Here is an 18,448-nt window from a genome sequence, read left to right on the forward strand (position 1 = left end):
CCTTGTTCTCTTTCTTTCATATTCCATCTGGAGCCAGCAACTTTTTAAATGCTCTGCAGCCACCTAGAGGAAAAATAAGCTTGATTGAACTTAATTCTTTCTGGGTTAAGCCAGGGAGTGGGTTCTGTAGAGTTTAAGAATGTGAGTTTCTAAACTAGCCAGCCTGTTTATTATTATATCACAAGACCTCCTTGGAAATATATACAGTGAATCATCATCAAAAGCTGAAGATAACTTCAGTTCATGTTTACACTTTGGAAATATTTCCTGCTTCATGTTCTCATTGTGCTTGTTATTGGAGATGACATATTTTTATGACAGATAGCATGGCAGGGCCATGATATATTTTGTCGGTAGAGAGGAGATGATCTGTTTTGAATTTTTATTTTGGAAGATTTAAATCTTGTGTTATTTTATATGTCTGTCTCATGACTACGGCAATATGCTTTTGGTGTATCTACATGGTTTATGTTTCTGTAGGGTTATGACTTCAAAACCTCTCAATAATTTTTAAGATTCTATCTAGGATGTTTATAAGCTCCTGAAAAAACATCTGGCTTTTCTCAGATGAGGATTGTCACACAGAATACACTAATGGGCTCTCTGTCTACAAGAGTGAAAGCTGATGCAGTCATATTAGATTCATTTAGTCTATGCCATGTTCGTTTGCACTGTATGAAACAATAATAACCAAGTTTTACTGTTGATTGAAAGTACCCCTTCAATGTTATAAAGCTAGATATTAAAGCATGTCTGTCTTTCTGAAATTGAATTGAAATGATTGGTTTTTCCTCTTTTTAGATAAGATATGGCAGTTCAGTTTCCACTTGCTCCTGAAGAACTGGAGACTGGTTGGACTCTTATTTAAAAATCAAGTCTAGACATGAACAAAAACATAAAATTTTATTTTAATTACATCATGCAAAAGCTAAAAATGATGATGGATATTCCACAGTAGGTATGTCAGAGGACACTGAAAATTCCATTATGATGGAGTGACTCTGTCATAAGGCAAATTCAGATTAGCTCTGTAAGTGCTTAGCTGAGTGTGCGCACACAGTGAGCTGCATGGACATGCAGAAGTACCAGTATGGATACTGAGAAGGCCCACTAAGCCATCCTCCATTTCTTTTCCTCTCATAAGAAAGACTTGTTATGCTCATCTGAAATACCAGCTTTATGTGGTCAGTTGAAGTAGCTTGAATACTGCTGTTGCTATGTCAGAACAGCATAAATAATAAGGAGTCTTACTGGCTTAAGAGAGTCAAAACAGGAAGTGATGAAATTTTGGAATTTGTCTCGGTTGTGTCTTCCAAGGGGAAATTATGGGGTTCTGGAAACAAGTAGGTTGATCCTTGAGGAAGCACTCTTCTGCAAGGAATCACTGATGAGTACGTAGTCTGTACACCTTACGCTACTAGGCCTATGAAAGATGTGATTTTTGGTAGAAAAACCCTTAGGACGTGACTTTATTTATGAACATTAAATCCATAGAGCATCAAGAGGTTTTTTTTCACCAGAAAGCTTTGCACAAATGCATGGTAAGGCACATCAGGTAGCATTAGACATACAACTACTATAATCTTTACCAATTATACGATGCATATTTGCAAGTGGATGACTGTGGATATTAATTACCTGAAGAAATACATGTCCTCAGAAACTGGATTCCAGCTTTTGAACCTTCAGTGTCAGGTTCCAGGTGACACTCCTAAATTTGCCTCCATATCTTTTTGTTGATTCAGACTTTTTATTGCAAACGACCTCTTTATGATAAGTTAGGAAATTCTGTTTGTTCTAGAGCAGTTATTATGGTCCTTGTATTTTCCAGCCAGATATACAAAACACAGATCATACAACATGTAGGCAGCCAAATCCTTTTTGCGGTAATCTCGCCAAAGAAAGTGGAACAAATTGCCTGTATACTGCTCAAGTAAGCAAGTAAAAAAGAGCACTTTTTGATGGGTACATTTCAGTGTGATACTGGGCGCACGTTTGAAATGGGTTAAGAAACTTATGCTGTATGTCCTCTTTCTTCCAGTAATTCCATATACAAAGTTATATGTAAGGTGCACAAAGAAGTGGTTTTTAACTGTCTCACTTCAAATGTGTGTATATGGTACATATGAACTCAAACCACTTGAGTTCTCATGCTTACAGATATTTATTTCAAATGCCAGGACTTTAAAGGTTAAACTCTGCATGGCCCAACACAACTGAAACAGAAGAAGAGGAGGTGAAAACTCACTCTACTTTCTGAGAGTGGGAGTAGAAGGGGTCAGTTCTTCTAGGGCTGTGGATGGCGTTGCCATATTCTGTTGGAGTTTCTTGGGCAAAAATCCACTCTCTCTAAAGGCAGCAAATCAGCTGCTCAGCTGTACTGTAACCTTCAGCTCTAGGAAATATTCTGAGTCATACCAGATGCTTCTTGGAGCCCAGCGTGGGACTTCATTGTCTTCCTCAGTCATGGCTCAGCTATTTCCCCACGGAGGGATTTTAGCCAGCCTTTCCATTCTCGGGACCAGAAAGAACATTTAAAGCCACAGATGCCTGTAAGGATCCAAGCACAAGATAGAAAAAGCCTACTTGACACATTAGTAGGAGAATTATCATGAAGAAAGAAGTAGGGAAGATTGCTGTGCTGTTTCATTCCTTATTTGGTTCTTCCTCCTTTCCTCCTTTAAGTGTCTTTACAACTGCTACTACATTTTCAGGGAGATTATAAATATGGTGTCAGGGTAGTACTATCCTGAGAACTTTAGTTTTATGCAGTTTTAGAAAATGTTCCAGAATGTTTCATTGTTCATTTTACCATATTCTTGTGGGTAACGTTGGTTGAGGCAATAAAACGCAGTTCTGGCACAGCATGTCCTTTGTATAAAGGTTAAAAATACACACAGAACACTCTTTTTGGCATTTTCCAAAAGCTTTTGGATAATACTTTTAGCAGCACGTAGTATAGGCTTGTGGTGATATTGTACAGCACAGTATACTTTGTCAGAGGTCTACATGGACCTTCATTTACTCAGTGTCTGGAAAATACCATTTTTGCTTACCCTTTGTGAGGAAAGTATGGGTTCTGACTTTTTTTAAAGGAGCTGGATATGCAAAGAAATCAAAATTGAATTGCTGTCTGTCTCTTCTATGTTGGAAATTACCATCAATAATTACCACTTGCATTTAAAACATTCTTTTCCCCAAGTTGACTGAACTCCTCCAAGTAACTGCTTTGGAAGGGTGCCTTGGCAAGGCAGGGATGAACGTGGATATCTTGTGTGATTCTGTTTAATTATCTCTGAGTGCCAAGTCTATATCTGGAGCAGAAACAATGGCACTCAGTTAAATTAGGACTCTTCAATGTGTGTGTAACATGACTGCTATGCCCTAGAAATCTTAGATCATACGCTGCTTTTGCCTTTTGGTGGAGTTGTGTATTTTACAACTTCTTTCTGCTTGGCTCCATGGGGCAATGCAGTCCAGGGTTGACTCAAATCTGTACAAAAATCAGGCACCAGGATGAAATTTGAATGCATGATTCAAATGCCTACTGCTGCAAGCTCCTCCTCTGCAATCTACCAAAAATAACTCTGATATTCTCAAACATTACGGCCAATGCTCTCTTTATGGGAATGAGATTTCCCCATGGAAAGCATATGCCTGCAATAGATTTGCTACGGTCTGCTCACCAAAGATGAGCTGCGAGTTCCCTTGCTGCTCCCACATTTTTAGGGGGGTTTTTATTGAGCCAGTTCAGCAGTGTGGGAGTTCTTGTACCATGGGGGAGTCTCCAGTACAAAGCACATGTATGTTGCTTGCCACTTTCTCTGGGCACTTTCCCACTTACCATAAAAGCAGGTCAGGGCATTGATGATTTAACTTTATTATGGATCCTTTTATCAGATCCCCAATTTAAGGTAATGTTACCATTGTTATGATGTGTGGGAAAAGCACAGAGGGAGTGCAGATACAGTTACCTGGTCTTCGAAGAAACGATCCTTGAAAATGACTGCCTTTGCTTCATGAAACAGTCTGTTCCCCAGGCAAGTGCTTTGAATGAATACTCGATAGATGTAAGGGCTTCTGTGTTTTCAGCCACCTCCAAAATTACTTTCCTTGTGAGTTATTTGCTGCTTTTGTATTAATAGTAGTAAATTCTGCAGAAAGAGAGAATTATCTCAAGCCTCGAAGCCATAGAAAGTCTCCAGCTCTACATGCCATGCTTCGGTACCTCAGTAAGATTAAGCATGCATATAAAGACAAGAGAGGGCTTATGATAGCAACAGCGTGAGCCTTCCCATTATACATCAGAATATGGTTCATCTTCTCATCTTCTTACCTTGTGAAATGCCTTCTCTAGCTGGGGCCATAAATAATGGCAACTCGTTGAAACCTTGTAGGAAAAACAGCCCAAAATTTCTTGTAACAACATAACTACTGACAGAAGCCGTTAGCTTTTCTTTTTCCTGTAAAGGAAGAGAAAGGAGGTCTAATTTTGGATCAGGAAAAATAAATCCTGAGTGTTGCTGCTGAATTGTGAGCACTTTGGTGTGATTATGGGAATTCAAACTGGCAGTCATGTAGAATATGGCTATTTTCATAACCAGTGCTAATTTAGACCAAGCCTGTACTAAAACTCTGATTTGGCATAACCAGTAAGAAGTTATCCTAAGAAGCCTGTCTCACAGGATCATGGGGCTGGAAAGTAGTCCTCCACTCTAGGCAGATGACCCTTCAGGCTTTGGAGTTTGCAAGTGTACAGCTTATCCCACGTAGAAAGGACAAACGTCTTCACCACCTGATGCCTCTTTATATCCATAAAATCTATGTAGTCATGCAGTATCTCTAATTGCTTTTGTAAAGTCTATTGAGACCTACTGGTGAAAGAGGAAGAGAGTGTCTTCCATCTGTGTAGAGACACTTCTTGAAGGTACCAAAAGGTTTGAAAAATGCACTGCATCACACTCCTGTTGTAAAATGTGGGGGAAAAAAAAAATGCAAAAAGAAATAGTCCCTCCTAAAATAGCTGGTTCTGGTTTTGGGTTTGTGTGTACTGCGAAGGAAAAGGAACTGCTGATGTTAAGCAAGTGAACATCTGCAATTTCAATCCCGTGTGGCACAGAATGAGGCTGTAGGCTTCATTGCGGTGATTTTTTTCTTCTTTTTAATAGTGCATGTAGCACCGGACTTGCTTCTTTGCCCTTTGTGGGACTTGGAGACTTTCCATGGGTTAATGTGAAAAAGGGCTGTTGCTGAAGGAGCATGCTCAACCAGTTCACTTTGAAGATGTGGCAATGGAGTGTGTGTGTGTGTGTCCCACAGCTGCCGGATGCCTTCACTTCCATGGATTTCCCCTTGCAAGAGTATACACACCCAATTAGCCCATCTCTGACACACACCCTGCAGGCAGCATAGACAGCATCAAAAGGAATCACAGTGAGTCACTTGGTACCAGTTGAGGACTGAGAGGTTGGCTGTGCTCCAGTGCTTATTTGGAGCAGGGACTCCAAATTAAATGCGCCATCATAGCTGGATATTTTTATTTCTTTTTTAGAAATGTAAATATGTCCTTAAAAGAAATGTAATTTTCTTTTGGACCACAACATCATTGCATCTCTGTATGATTTCTCTGAAGGCAGTGCTAAGGCTGCCTGATGTACTTTGTGTGTATTTCCATAGCTGGTAAAATGGCTTAATTTTATAAGTAACTTGCACTGCAGTCTTCCTGTGAGATTAGTTCTATATGACTGTAATGTTTTGATGTTTAAGTTTCTGATGTGTATTCTCAATTTTACTACATTTAAGCAAATGTTTTGGTCTTGGTAAAGAGTTACCTTGCAAGATGCAAAGTCTCCTTTAGCGTACAGTACGGTAACTTGTAAGTATGGCTTCATTATCGGCATAATTCCAAAGTTTTAGTAGTTTTCTGCTGTTTGAACAGTCCAGTCAGATTAGAGTACAGATAAGTCTCTGCATATATGTAGTTAGTGTCACTGAATCTATTTATCAGGTTCAAAGGAGGAATGAGGAGGAGGTAGAATCCGGGGCAGCAGAGAGTAATTTTTGAATTGTATCAATCACTGGAGAGGGTTAAAAAAAAAAAAAGCTATGGGCATACCAAAGATTTTTGCAAGGGGAAAGGATTAGGATAGCACACAAGAAGAGTTTTTTAAATTTACCTAGTGAAGCATCCCATAGTACCCCTCTAATGCAACTGTAACAACAGTAACTGTGAGGAATGTAATTAAATGCAAGAAATAAACATGTTTTGAAAAAAAAATACAGACCCAAATTCAAAGCTCACCCATGGGCCATCACCAGCTCCCCCTCACTAGCCAGCTCCCGGAGGACAGACATCTTTTGCTTCCAGATCCTTTCTCAGAACTGCCCTTTGACTCTCCTGGTGGCTGTCAAACAAACCACGTATCTGCTCCCTGCTGATTTCAGAAGTGATATAAAAAGATCCCTCTCTCTCAACTGCCAATCCATCTAACTGCAATTAATATTGATGCATTCAACTTGCCAACAAGGAATGTCATTAGGAAAAAAAGGTTTTATTTTGATTGACTAGGCTTGGCAGCTGTGGTTATAGTTTCCTTTATTCTCATTTAACTGTAATTAATTAAACTGTACAAATTATTAGCAATTGTAATTCATTAATAAGACCACCGCAATCTGATGATTGCTCCTCAGCCAAGCCTAGGGCTTGAGCCCAGCAGCTGTCACCAGGGTTAAACACTTCAGGAAAATAAAAATTACACAAGCAATTAGGTGTGTAATGAATCAGTGGATTGTTTGTGCTGCACGTGGCATGGTACCTTCCTTAGTGGACAACCATGCTGAACACTGTAGCAAAATAGCAGTACAGATCCCAGCCAAAGTGGAGATGTTTCACTCTGGAGCCTGTCTGGATGTCCAAGGTCATTTCAATGCCAAGGGCTAATGGTGTCGTGTCGCTCGTGCTCACGTAGGGGCTAAACTCTCACATTCAGGCCGTGCTGCCTTCCTGGAGGCTGGGAACGGTGCCCTGGCCTCCCGAATCCCCCAAACCATGCCCAGGCTTTTTCAGGGTGAGTGCTAACCTTGCCACAAACATATTAATGATTAACAAGACTGGGTGATTGTCGGTGAGCCTGGAGATTTCCTGATCTGATGTGAGTGTCTGTGGTGGCTGTAGGTGCATTGACTCAGTGCAGGAGGTGGCATCTGCTGTTGAGTAATAGAAAAAAAAATGTGGGGTTTTTTTGGTTTCTTTTTAAATGTGCTCTGAAAAGCAGAGGAAGTACCTCAGGTTTAGGATTTTATGATTTCTAAGGTAAGAAGTTGGTGAGCACATAGCCATCCTGGCACTGGCAAACATCCCTAAACATCACAGGCATCAATAATAACTAAATCGGAGTGGAGAGTAGTAGGATGTGATTGGTAAAGGAGGCTATAGCACAGAAACAAAAAGATGATGAAATGGTATCTTGGTAATGGACTCCACCTGTGAAGACTATTACAGACTCTCTTTGTGATAATTTGCCAACATGCATCTACTTCACTTCTAAATGGTGTGGGGTATATGGAGCAGTGCCTGCTGCAGGGATGCTAGCAAGAGACCACAAAGATGTTGTGGCCAAGGGAAACAGTGTGAAGTTATTTAGTGTGTCATGTAAAAAGGTGACCCTTTGTGCTTATACAAGGTCTTTTATCAGCTGACAATATCACACAAGGATGTTGTGCAAGTCTGTTCCTTGCAGCCTGTCAGCTGTGATACCCATACAGCAACATCTGCTACTGGGAAAGATGTAAAGGGACCTACAGCAGAACTAAAGTGAAATAAAATTACATTGTCTCTTGAAAGTAAAGTTATTTGAAATGAAAACCACTGGTCTGTAAATATGAGCATGTTATATATTTGATCCAAAGCAATTTTGTTTATCCACAGTAGGTATGTATCAGTAAGTGCAGGACTGGTGACCTTTTTACATTAGTACTTATGTAGATTATCTGTCACAAATAATTTTTAGGTAATTTCATGCTGGGGGTTCCACTGATAGTAAAATGATTAAAGGCTCATGGCAATGTCAAGCAGAACTGTCAGGTTTAACAATATGAATGGTCACTGAAAAAGTCACTTTGGCAAGTGGAAATACTCCTCTTTAAGGGGCACTGTTGGATATGCAGAAACAAGATTTTCTGCATTCAAAAGACCACTACTCCTCTCTTCTAGTTTTGAATAAAGGGTTCCCAATGACTCTAAAGCATTGTATTTGCATTAGGGCTCCTGATTACTTTGAATGAGGTGCTTGCACATTTTCCAAACTATTACCTATTCAGGTATGGGGAAAGTTTCTGGAAAATTAAGCCTATATTCATCCTCTTCCTATAGGTAATTGAAATTTTAGTCCATAGCAAGAGCAATTAGCATGAAGAGCTCATTTTTCATTTCAGCCCTTGGTCTTTCTGGAGAATTTGATCTTCTTGCAAACGTTGCCTTGTCCTTTCAGTAATGGAGAAGTCCCTGAACTTGCATGGAGCAGGGGCCTCTTGTCCATTGGCACCCAAGATGCACACACAGAGCACCCTCAGTGGAAAGCAGAGGAACTGAGGGCTTGATTTTCAGAAGACATACTCTGTCTTCTCTACACCTTGTCCCTGCCTTCTAATTATTCTACTTGGAGCAGTAGAATTTGCATCTGCATTGATGCAGAAGCATCTAAGTATTTTGCATGTGCAGAAACTGCTGACTGCAAATCCGCCAACTCTTGCCAGTTGTATTTTAGGTCTGTGCCAAATGGGCACATGTTCTGGATGAGCTAAGTTGAATTATGGTGGTGACATATGCAGTAGCAGTTTTACTTAAGGCCATGTTAGCAGCTTTGCTCCCTGCCATGTTTTGTGGTGATTCCATCTTACGCAAAGGAAGAAGATGATGGTATTAACAAGTGCCTGGGGGATTTCCTAGCATGAGAACTGCTGAGTTATGCTGTGTCACCCCTGCTGCTTTGGAGTTTCTTAAAGTCTGGCATTTAGTAGTGATGCTGCTGAGGAAACAGGAATGTAGTAATTTGGGGGCCTTCAAAGCAGGGAAAGACTGGAGGTAACCTGGAGAGAAGGTGCCATTGCTCATCCCTTGCATGGCAGGGCATGTGCTTGTTACCTGCAGAAGTCATCCACTTAACACTGCTGCTATTTTTTGTATAATTATTAGATTTTTACTTTCCAGGGAATAAGAAAGAAGTCTTTTGTATTGACACAAAATCATTCCCAAAATGGAGTTTGCCTTAGCCCACTGTGGTCTCGGTCCTCTCTGCCTGATGTTTTTTGGGTCTTCTTCTCACCTCCCTGTTTCTGCATGGTTATCTACCTGGTGCTCTTGAGACTTCTCTGCATCAGAGCAGCACATCAAAAAAAGATGGGCCCTTGGGAGCTGACAGCAGAGATGTGTTTAACTTTCTTGCCGTTTAGCACAGTTTGTTGTGGAATCGAACTCCATGTGACTGGAAAGTAAACAACTCCAAACCTCAGACAGATATCTGCCAAAGATTTCCTTGCTTATTTGCTTTGGGTCTTTGTTCTGCAGGTCCTGTGTGACAGACATGTGTGAGTGTCCAGTCCATAAAAACTGCTACTGCGAGTCATTCCTGGCATACGCCCGGGCTTGTCAGAGGGAAGGGTTGAAAGTCCAGTGGGTACCGGAGAAGAACTGTGCAGGTAAGTGTTTTGGGACTGCTTCTTTGTAAGCCAGTACATAGGCTAATAGGCTACTGTACTTTTCTTGGTGAAGGAGGATTGAAAATGAATGGGCTAGAAAGGACTGTGATTGCACCAGCAGGGAAGCTACATTCTGAGTTAAGGAGAAAGACCTTATCAGGGAAGATTTTTCAACCATCAAATATCAGAAATGTTTCTTTCACTGCAAAACTTGTCACCTCTAATGCTGGCTATCTTAACTCTATGTACTTCCAGGAAGAAGTACACGCCTTTTTCTTTCAGGATACGTAAACAGTTGATTACAGATAATGGTTAAACTCATTTGACCTCCTGTTAAAGCATAGTTCTACTTCCAGAGACAACATGCATACATGATAGCAGTAGGTCCAACAAGGGAAGAAGAGAGAATGTATTTAATAGGAATATTTAAATACAAATCTGCATTAATTTTGGTACTTGGGCCAGATTCCCCATGTGATTAGGACTGCATTAACTGCAAGTAATTGTAATTGTTTCCATGAGAAGTGGTGGCCTGTGGTCATGGGCACTTGAAGTAAAATGCAATATTGCAGATGAATATTTCCCCTGATGATTGTCTCATTAATTGTGGACATGCTATAATGGCATCAGTTTGCCTGTAAATGTATTCAGATTTATGTAAAGCACTTGACAGTAGTTAAAAAAAAAAAAAAGAGAGAAGGATACTCAGTGCTGGTCAAAGAGCTATTACTCTGTGGTCCATTTTGGTGATTGTGTGTGGCTCAGGGTCTACTCTCTCAACTTCAATTTCCTTTTCTGTTGAAGGCATGATAGCAGGGATGGGTGATTGACAGAGCAAATTACCTTTGATTGACTGTTCCCGAAAGGCTCATTTTTTTTTTCCTTACAAAGGAACAGAACAATCCAAACAGGGTGTTACTAAGTGAAAACCCTCTTCAAGGATGTGGTCTTAGACAGCACTAATAATGTGTGTAATTTTAATCTATTGATCTGGTAGCAGATCCATGCAGAGCCTGACACAAGCATCCTGACTTTTTTTTTCCTTTCTTTTTTTTTTTTTTTTTTTTTTTTTTTTTTTTTTTTTTACCAAAGCATTTCAGTCTGAGAACTCATTGTGGCAGATGCTGTAAAAAGAATAAAACTCCAGTCCCTGCCTTAAGGAGTTTATACAACTGTTGGCATATCACGATTTAACTAATTGAGGCTTCTTTTCACAATTTTATCTGGCATTTTACCAAAGACATTAAAAGTTTCTAAGGCAAAAACAGTCCTTGAGAGAACATTATGAAGGAATTTAAACACACATCTTCCATTAAAGCTAATGAAAAAAATGTTTAAATCTACTTGAGTTTTTTAATCTCAGTGCAGACTTCTAGAGGGAAAGGGGAAAATTTGTTAAGCAAAATATATAGATAAGCTATATTTGGTCAAATACCCTCCAAACACTTACTTAAGCATCTAATGTCAAACAAGTAGCATCATCTTCTACAGTAAATTGTATAGTAAGCATTAAAGTGCATCTACTGCACTCCATATGTTACAAGTGGCCAGCATGAAGATTTTAATCTTTACCTTACTTTTTTTCTCCCCAAAACTTGTAGTTACAATTATTGTGTCCTAATTATGGATAAAAGTTCCCGAGTATGAAACAGTATATCAGTAATAAAACTTTAGCATTCTGTGACTTTCATTTCCTGCTTGACAGCTGGTGGGATACTTGGAAGAGCTGTGTTCTGATGAAAATGGAGTATACTTATTAGTAAAGTCAGGTTTTAATTATTCTTCTGTGTGTTATAAAACTAGATCTTGTGTGGTTGCCAGTTCCTCTACCGTAACTGCTCTACACTTAGCTCATTTTTATAATCTTTAGAAAGCTTGTGTTGTCTGGAGGGCCAGCCAAACAGGGTGCTCGGGAGGCTGAATTACATGTCCTGTTCCCTACATGCTTTTCCTCCTCCCCCAGCGCAGCAGCGTATCCTTCTCTGTGTCCTCCTCAAAATACTACTGCTCAAGGTTTGCTGTCCTTTGAGGTTAGCTTGGTAGGGGGAATGTCAGCTCTCGTTTAATCAGAAAGGTGAAGAAAAGAAGCTAATGAATGAGGAAAATGGTTAGGGTAGGAAAGAGTTGATGAGATCTGCACAGGAACTAAGAGGTTTGGAAAGGAATATGGGTTTCCATGGGAAGTAGTGGAGAGTGAGACCTGTTAGGATGGGTAGGGAAGAAATATGATGTGTGAAGGAAAAGAAAAAAACCCAGGAGAGAGAGCATGAGGGAAAGAAGAAATAAGAGCAAGTGATTTATGCTAGAGGGAAAAGAAAGGATACAAATGGAAGGAAGAGGTTTGAAAAGGAAAGGAGATAGATAAAAGATTATTTTTTTTTTTTAGCCAAAGAAAGGCTGAGCAAGCAGTTTATAAAATGTAATTCAGTAAACTGAGGTGGTGAAAGGCCTTGGGCCGTAGTAATTCAACATTGAATTTCTGAGAGCACTGGGAGAAAGAAGTCAAGACTCAAGGATGGCAGATGGCAATAACTCCCTGCCATGAGCATGACTACACAGGCACGAAAAATAAGATATATAAGGCCTATAATAAAGTGCAAAGTGCCTGTGCTAGCACTGATGTGCTGACATGATCCAACAGCCTCATAAAAACTGAACAATGTTCTCTTTTTCCTATGTGACTGGTTGAACTAGAGGAGGATGAATGTAGATCTGATTTTTACTCTTGTCTTCTGGGTCCTCTCTTCTCTGCTGTGGAATTTTCTGGCCAAAGTCACTCTTTTTCCCCTGTTACATGTCACTGTCCTTTAATCGCTTTATTCCTTGTGAATATGTATCAGAAGGCTATTGTGACTTTTCAGTGGAAACTTATTAAAAACTGAGAGTTGAAAACTTTGACACAAATGTATCATTAGCAGGTCAGTGCCAGATCTGTTGCTTTCTCCTGTGTTAGAAGGAGATGTTGTGAATTGCCCCACGAGTGATGTTCAGTTTGAAAGCCCTACAAAACACCTTGAAAGCCCAAACTGTGCAACACCAGCAGAAGAATCAGGATGATTCACTGATGCACAAATATTAGCTCAGAAATTTCTGTGGAATCAAATTTACCAGATACCATCCACCAAGGGAATCCTTCAGCAGTTCCATGTTAGATATTTTGGCTTTTGTGTTGGAGAACAAGAATTCTTCCTAAATAATTACATCCATGTCTACAAAGACAGGCGCAGACAGATACAAGCTTTCCCTGTGAAACTGCCAAACTGGCTGGAATAAACCAGGTCTGGTCTGAAAACTGTATAGCCTTATTAGGCAGGGTTTATTAGCTCAGGCACAGTGCTGTATTTATGTGACTATATGCTTCTGGACTGGAGCTGGCTATCATCCCACCAGCTCAGAAAGTGGTCTGAGGAAGCTCGCATCTGTCATGCCAAACACATGTTCTAGAAGAAGAGTGGAAAAATCCTGTTGGGACTGGTAACGTTGCAGAATGTAGTATTATTAGTAACTTTTGTACTTTGGGGTTGAGTTTTTGATTTTACTTATTTTTTTGCTAGTGCACTAAGGAAGTTATTAGTAACAGAGCTCAGTTCTTTAAGAGAGGAATTTGCCTTAAAAGACGGGTGCAAAGGCATCACTTCTGTTTTCCATGTTTACATGGTACTGATTCATTTTGGCAGTCCCTGGGAAGCCTACTGCAGAATGACTTTATTTTTATTTTTTAAACTGTTGATGAAGTGGAATGTTCTGGATCAATCACACCACATGTTAACAACTGAAGCACTCAACAATAAAAGCCATCCAGGGAACTTAAACAGCAGCCATTGTACTTTTCTGATGTCTCCCTTGACAGCAAGTTAACAATGCCATTATAGACTGCCTACAGCAGAAAATAAAGTCATCATATCTTATACATGGCATCATCTGAAGGAGAAGGAGGTGTTTTGACATACCACATCCACGTGTGGTAGAGCAGAGCTGGGGAGTACTTACAGATCCCATGGCTGCCCAGGGCAGCCTGTAATATATTCTCATTTGCTCTGGAGCAAAGATGAAAAAGTGGAAGCTTTGTAGGATGAAACCTGTGCAGCCTGAAAACTGAAGCTTGCAGACCTTTCTATATGGAAACTGCATGTACTGAAGCCTAATGTTTCAGTTTGTGGTGGTCGATTAGAGATTCTTTGAAGGGAAACTCATTTTCAGAGAGGAGGGACAAAAGCTTCTAGTAAACACCCCCTTAAGATAATTCACATTGTGTGTGGACAACCACTATCTGTCTTTGAACATCTTGGTCTGCCTTTCTAGACAGTTAATACGTTGTTTGCAAAACTCCTGTGAGCTCCACACATTTTTGTTTCCCCTCTTACAGAGATTCACTCTCTATTAACACGCTATGTAAGTGCAGAGTTCTCAATGAATGTAACATTGTGCTGTATGTTCAATATTTCTTGCATGTTTTTCCCACCTTCTAAATTTCCCATTTCATTCAAATTTCATTTTAGTTAGTCCTTTTGTTTGTTCCTTCTTCAGTGTGCATGAAAGTTATCATGCAGAGCAAGACAGAAATGTAAAGCTGGAAAAAAGTTCTCAAAATCTCTATGCCCACAAGCAGAATTAGCCCATCTGGAACACTGCTGAAACATGTTTTTCCAACCTATTCTGAAATGATGTTCAAGAAAAGATATCTCACAGCGGTTTTAGGTATCTTGCTCCAGTGCTTTCTCATGCTTAAAGACAGAAGGCTTTTTCTTTTTCCCTAGTATCTACCTAATATCTAACATCTATCTAATATTCAGCTAATATTATTCAGCTAATATCTATCTAATATTCAGCTGTTGATTCTCTGTAACTCCAGGGTCATTTTCTGCTGTACTATCCAATTCTTCCAATTTTTTTGTTTACTTATTTAATGTCTGTGCCCTGAGAACTTAGGATGCATTCTTGCCAGAATTCCTTCTTTTCACATATGTATAAGTGCCACAAAATGCATAAGAAGTAAAACTCGCAAGAAGCTGATGCTGTTTTGAAGATCAACTTGTTACTGGTGAAGGGGAACCCCTTTAATTTATGGTACCCTTAGCTCTAAGACTTCTATCCTCTGTGATCTCTGTGATACACTCTTACACATATTTAATTGATTTATTTCTGCCTATTTTCTCTTTATGAATAATAACAGTACTGTAATGTCACTCTAAGGCCGATTCTCACAACAAACCAGCATTTCTCTGTCCATAACAGAACTGTTCTTTAAAAAAATCCAGACCTTCAATATCTGTCAAAACGGAAGAAACCTTCTTAATGCAACCACCTCCCTGCAAATAGCAAGAGATAATTCTGGGTGCTTGAGAGAGTCCCTTACTATCTATAAACTATTTTATCAGTACTTGTTTTCACCATCAGCACAGCCGTTAGAAAGAATAACTGGCTTTTATTTGTTATTGAACCGTGTTATTATTCTCCATACTAAAAAGACAGGATATAAAATGTTAAGAGTTTAAATATTGATCTGGAAGCGGTATAGTGCTTTTAGCTGAGCCCTCGGTGGTCTCTTTTGTTGGAAATGCATTGAACTGTCAACTACATAAATCAATGAATAGATACTGGAATCATTAAGTACAAGAATCCACATTCTCAGTGATCCCTTGGTAAAACAGCATGAAGCATGGCAACAATTGATTTTTTTTTTTTTTTAAGTTATTTTATAAATGGTACTGCTGAATTAACAGCATTGTTTTCATTTGCTGCAATATGCAATATTTGAAGTATAATCTTAGGAATAGGAAGCCTGACGTGGTGAATGACTGTCCTTTCTGTAGGAGTAGGACTGATAATAACTGTCTGTCCTTGTAAATGTTTCAGGAATCTTTGATAAAAGACATCATTGTAAAAAATAAACAAACAATGTTAAGCCTTAAATATATAGCATGGATCTGCTTATAGACAGAAACCTTGGTGAAGCTTTATAAACTATCAGCGGTGTTAGAATTCTCAAAATGAAGGTCAAGACTGCTGGGAACTTGATACCTTTTTGATTAGCAATTTTGCTACCTTTATAGTTGTGATGTAAAGTAGTGTTGCATTTATTACAGTGGAATCTCTTTACAAGTGATTTTTTTTCCTCTAGATGATCATCATACCGAAAAGTGCTCTTTGATATTTGTGGTAGAAACCAAGCAGAGATGTGTGACTTTCCTTGTGGGACTCTGTGTAACATGTTTATTTTGTTCCTTTTAACTGCCTTTCAGCAACCCAGTGTAAACACGGTGCAGTTTATGATACCTGTGGTCCGGGATGTGTCAAAACATGTGACAACTGGAACGAGATTGGCCCGTGCAACAAGCCCTGCGTTGCAGGATGCCACTGTCCAGCAAATTTAGTTCTTCACAAAGGAAGATGCATCAAGCCAGTCCTGTGCCCACAGCGATGACATTAGTTCTCTTTCCGCAGACACTAATGTGGGTGATCACTGAGCCTTTTGATGCTCACAGCCAGTGAAGGACTCCAGCTATTTGTGTGCAGATTCTGCAAAGTACATGGCTACTCACAGAGTGTAAATATGCTCCTGTGTGTGTATTTATGTGTGTTTAATACATACACACATGGCACCTAGAAAGATATATAAATGTATGTTGTGTGTATGTAGATACACATATCTATACACAAGTGCCCAAAACGTAAGTACAACCCATATATTTATATATATATGTCCACACACACAAATATACATCATTTCTATATATCATAGAAGGATGAATTATTATATGTATATTTTTTGCTATAAAGTTTATGTATTATTATTTCTAGGACCCTGATCTGTAAGCCATTGTATAAATAAACCAGGTGTTTTTAATGTAGTATAGTGGCATGAAAAGATTGGATGACTTTGCATTGCAGAAGTTTGTCATTTCCAAGGAAACTTTTCTACAGCCACAGCACTGCCAGACTGGATTAGTTTCAACACAGAACCTGGATTTACATTTGTACAGGAAACACATTTCTCTGGAGATGGAGGATTTATCTAGGAATATTTCATGCGTACCTTAGAGCTGCATAGTGATTGGTGACAGTGCTTAATCAGGCAGAGAAAGCTGGGGATCGGCTTTTATGCTTTACTGAAATAACTGTGCAAAAGGATTTCCAAAGCTGGCTGGCCAGCTGCCAGCAGAGAGATATTTCTTTCTGGAACAGCACCAAAGAGTCAGGGGCCAGATTTTTTTCAAAAGTCTTCGGCACCCAGCAGCTCGCTTTGAAAATTCGACCACTTCCCATTTCATATCCTAATGCCCCGTCTCTGTTGTTGTGTTTGGCAGTAGCTGTGAATACACAATCAGGAGCTTGAAGAAAATATTCATGTACATACTAACCCCTTTAACATGTTTGAAACTGTTGGGTTTGTTTCATATTTCCCCCAAATATTATGCAGACAGCAAATCCCACTGTGGATTGGAGTGTTTGATTTCATTGTGCCTTCAAACATGAAATAATGTCGGGTTTAGTAACTCATTTAATTTATCAGCATGGTTTAGAACAAAGATAAATTCACCCCACCAAAAAACCAGTAGAGAATGTCAAATGCTAATTGGAGAACCACAATTTATTTCCTTACTGGTCTTTTGCTTGAGGTTTATGAGCATGTGGGCTGTGTGAAGTCTGCATGACTTTTGAAGTCTCCCAGGGGAGAAGCAATAATATGGGATTTCATTAGAAACTGTTAAAAAAGCCATACAACTTTCTCAAACCTGAAGGGAGGGGGGGGCTATTTTTCTTCCACTGGAAAACCTCTTGTAGAGCCTGATGGAATGGTCTCTGGAGATGAGGAAGAAATCTTTGGGCATCTGATTTAGGTTTATAATGAAGTTAATATCCTCCCACACAGCTACTTTCATTATGCCTTGCATTGAAATTGCATATTGTAATGCTTTGAACAATTTTCTTCTTTAATTCTTCACTCTCCAGGAAGTTTCGCAGGGTCTGAGTTTACAGTGAGCGAGTGGGTGCAACACACGTGGGTTATACACCCTGTCTACGATCCCATCCTGGAGGAAGATGCTGAGTGAGCCTGGTGAGCTTAGGAATGCTGCACCACTGCAGTGTTAAAAAAGAGCTGGGCAAATAATGCCAGGAGCATTCCATGGATGTTTATCCAAATCTTAAATAGACTCAGTTTGATCTTTTTGTCACCTTTGTGTTCGTTTTCTCAGAACAATCAAATAATTTGGGTTTACTGGCAGAGAGGGGTTTGAAGCCTCATACACAAGTGCACTGGGAAGCAGAATTGCAAATGTGCAGATCCCATCAGAACAGGAAACCAAAAGTTTTACATGGCTCGTGTGATAACTGAATGGCAAAGCTGAAATTTAGAACAGTTGCAATTGGTCCAAGGAGTTAAAGCATAAAATGGCAGTCATTAAAATAATTTAAAGCATCAGTTAGACTGAAGAATATTTCAGCCTGTGAGCTTTTGATGCTCAGATATGGGGTCTAAGACATTAAAAAGGTTATTTGCCCAGCTCTAGTTTAGAGTAGATTTTTATTACTGGTAGATTTTCATTACTTACTGCTCAGTGTTTCCAAAATAAAAATACACACAAAGTGAATGGTATATAGAACTGTCCTTCCCTTTTCTTCTCCTGACTGATGAAGGTGAGTGAAAGGTGAAGGGAGAGCCCTCCAGCTCTCTCAGTCCACCGATCCCATTCAAGCAACACTTAATTGATGCCGGGTGAAGAGGTGACTCAGTCTATCTGTAGGACAA

General features: G+C 39.5%; 1 protein-coding gene across 1 annotated transcript in view; it reads left to right on the top strand.

Moving 5' to 3' along the window:
- Nucleotides 1–17,867, top strand: part of BMPER (BMP binding endothelial regulator) — a 70,425-nt gene extending 52,558 nt beyond the window's left edge. Inside the window, exons 7-8 of the mRNA XM_010173595.2 lie at nucleotides 9,566–9,696; nucleotides 15,939–17,867. Of these exons, the coding sequence (XP_010171897.1) occupies nucleotides 9,566–9,696; nucleotides 15,939–16,120 (313 nt within the window). The 3' untranslated portion in view covers nucleotides 16,121–17,867. The remainder of the gene's footprint in view (nucleotides 1–9,565; nucleotides 9,697–15,938) is intronic.
- The last annotated feature ends 581 nt before the right edge of the window (nucleotides 17,868–18,448 follow it).

Source organism: Antrostomus carolinensis, unplaced genomic scaffold (genome assembly GCF_000700745.2).
Source record: "Antrostomus carolinensis isolate BGI_N321 unplaced genomic scaffold, ASM70074v2 scaffold23518, whole genome shotgun sequence".
In the NCBI taxonomy this organism is placed as follows: domain Eukaryota; kingdom Metazoa; phylum Chordata; class Aves; order Caprimulgiformes; family Caprimulgidae; genus Antrostomus; species Antrostomus carolinensis.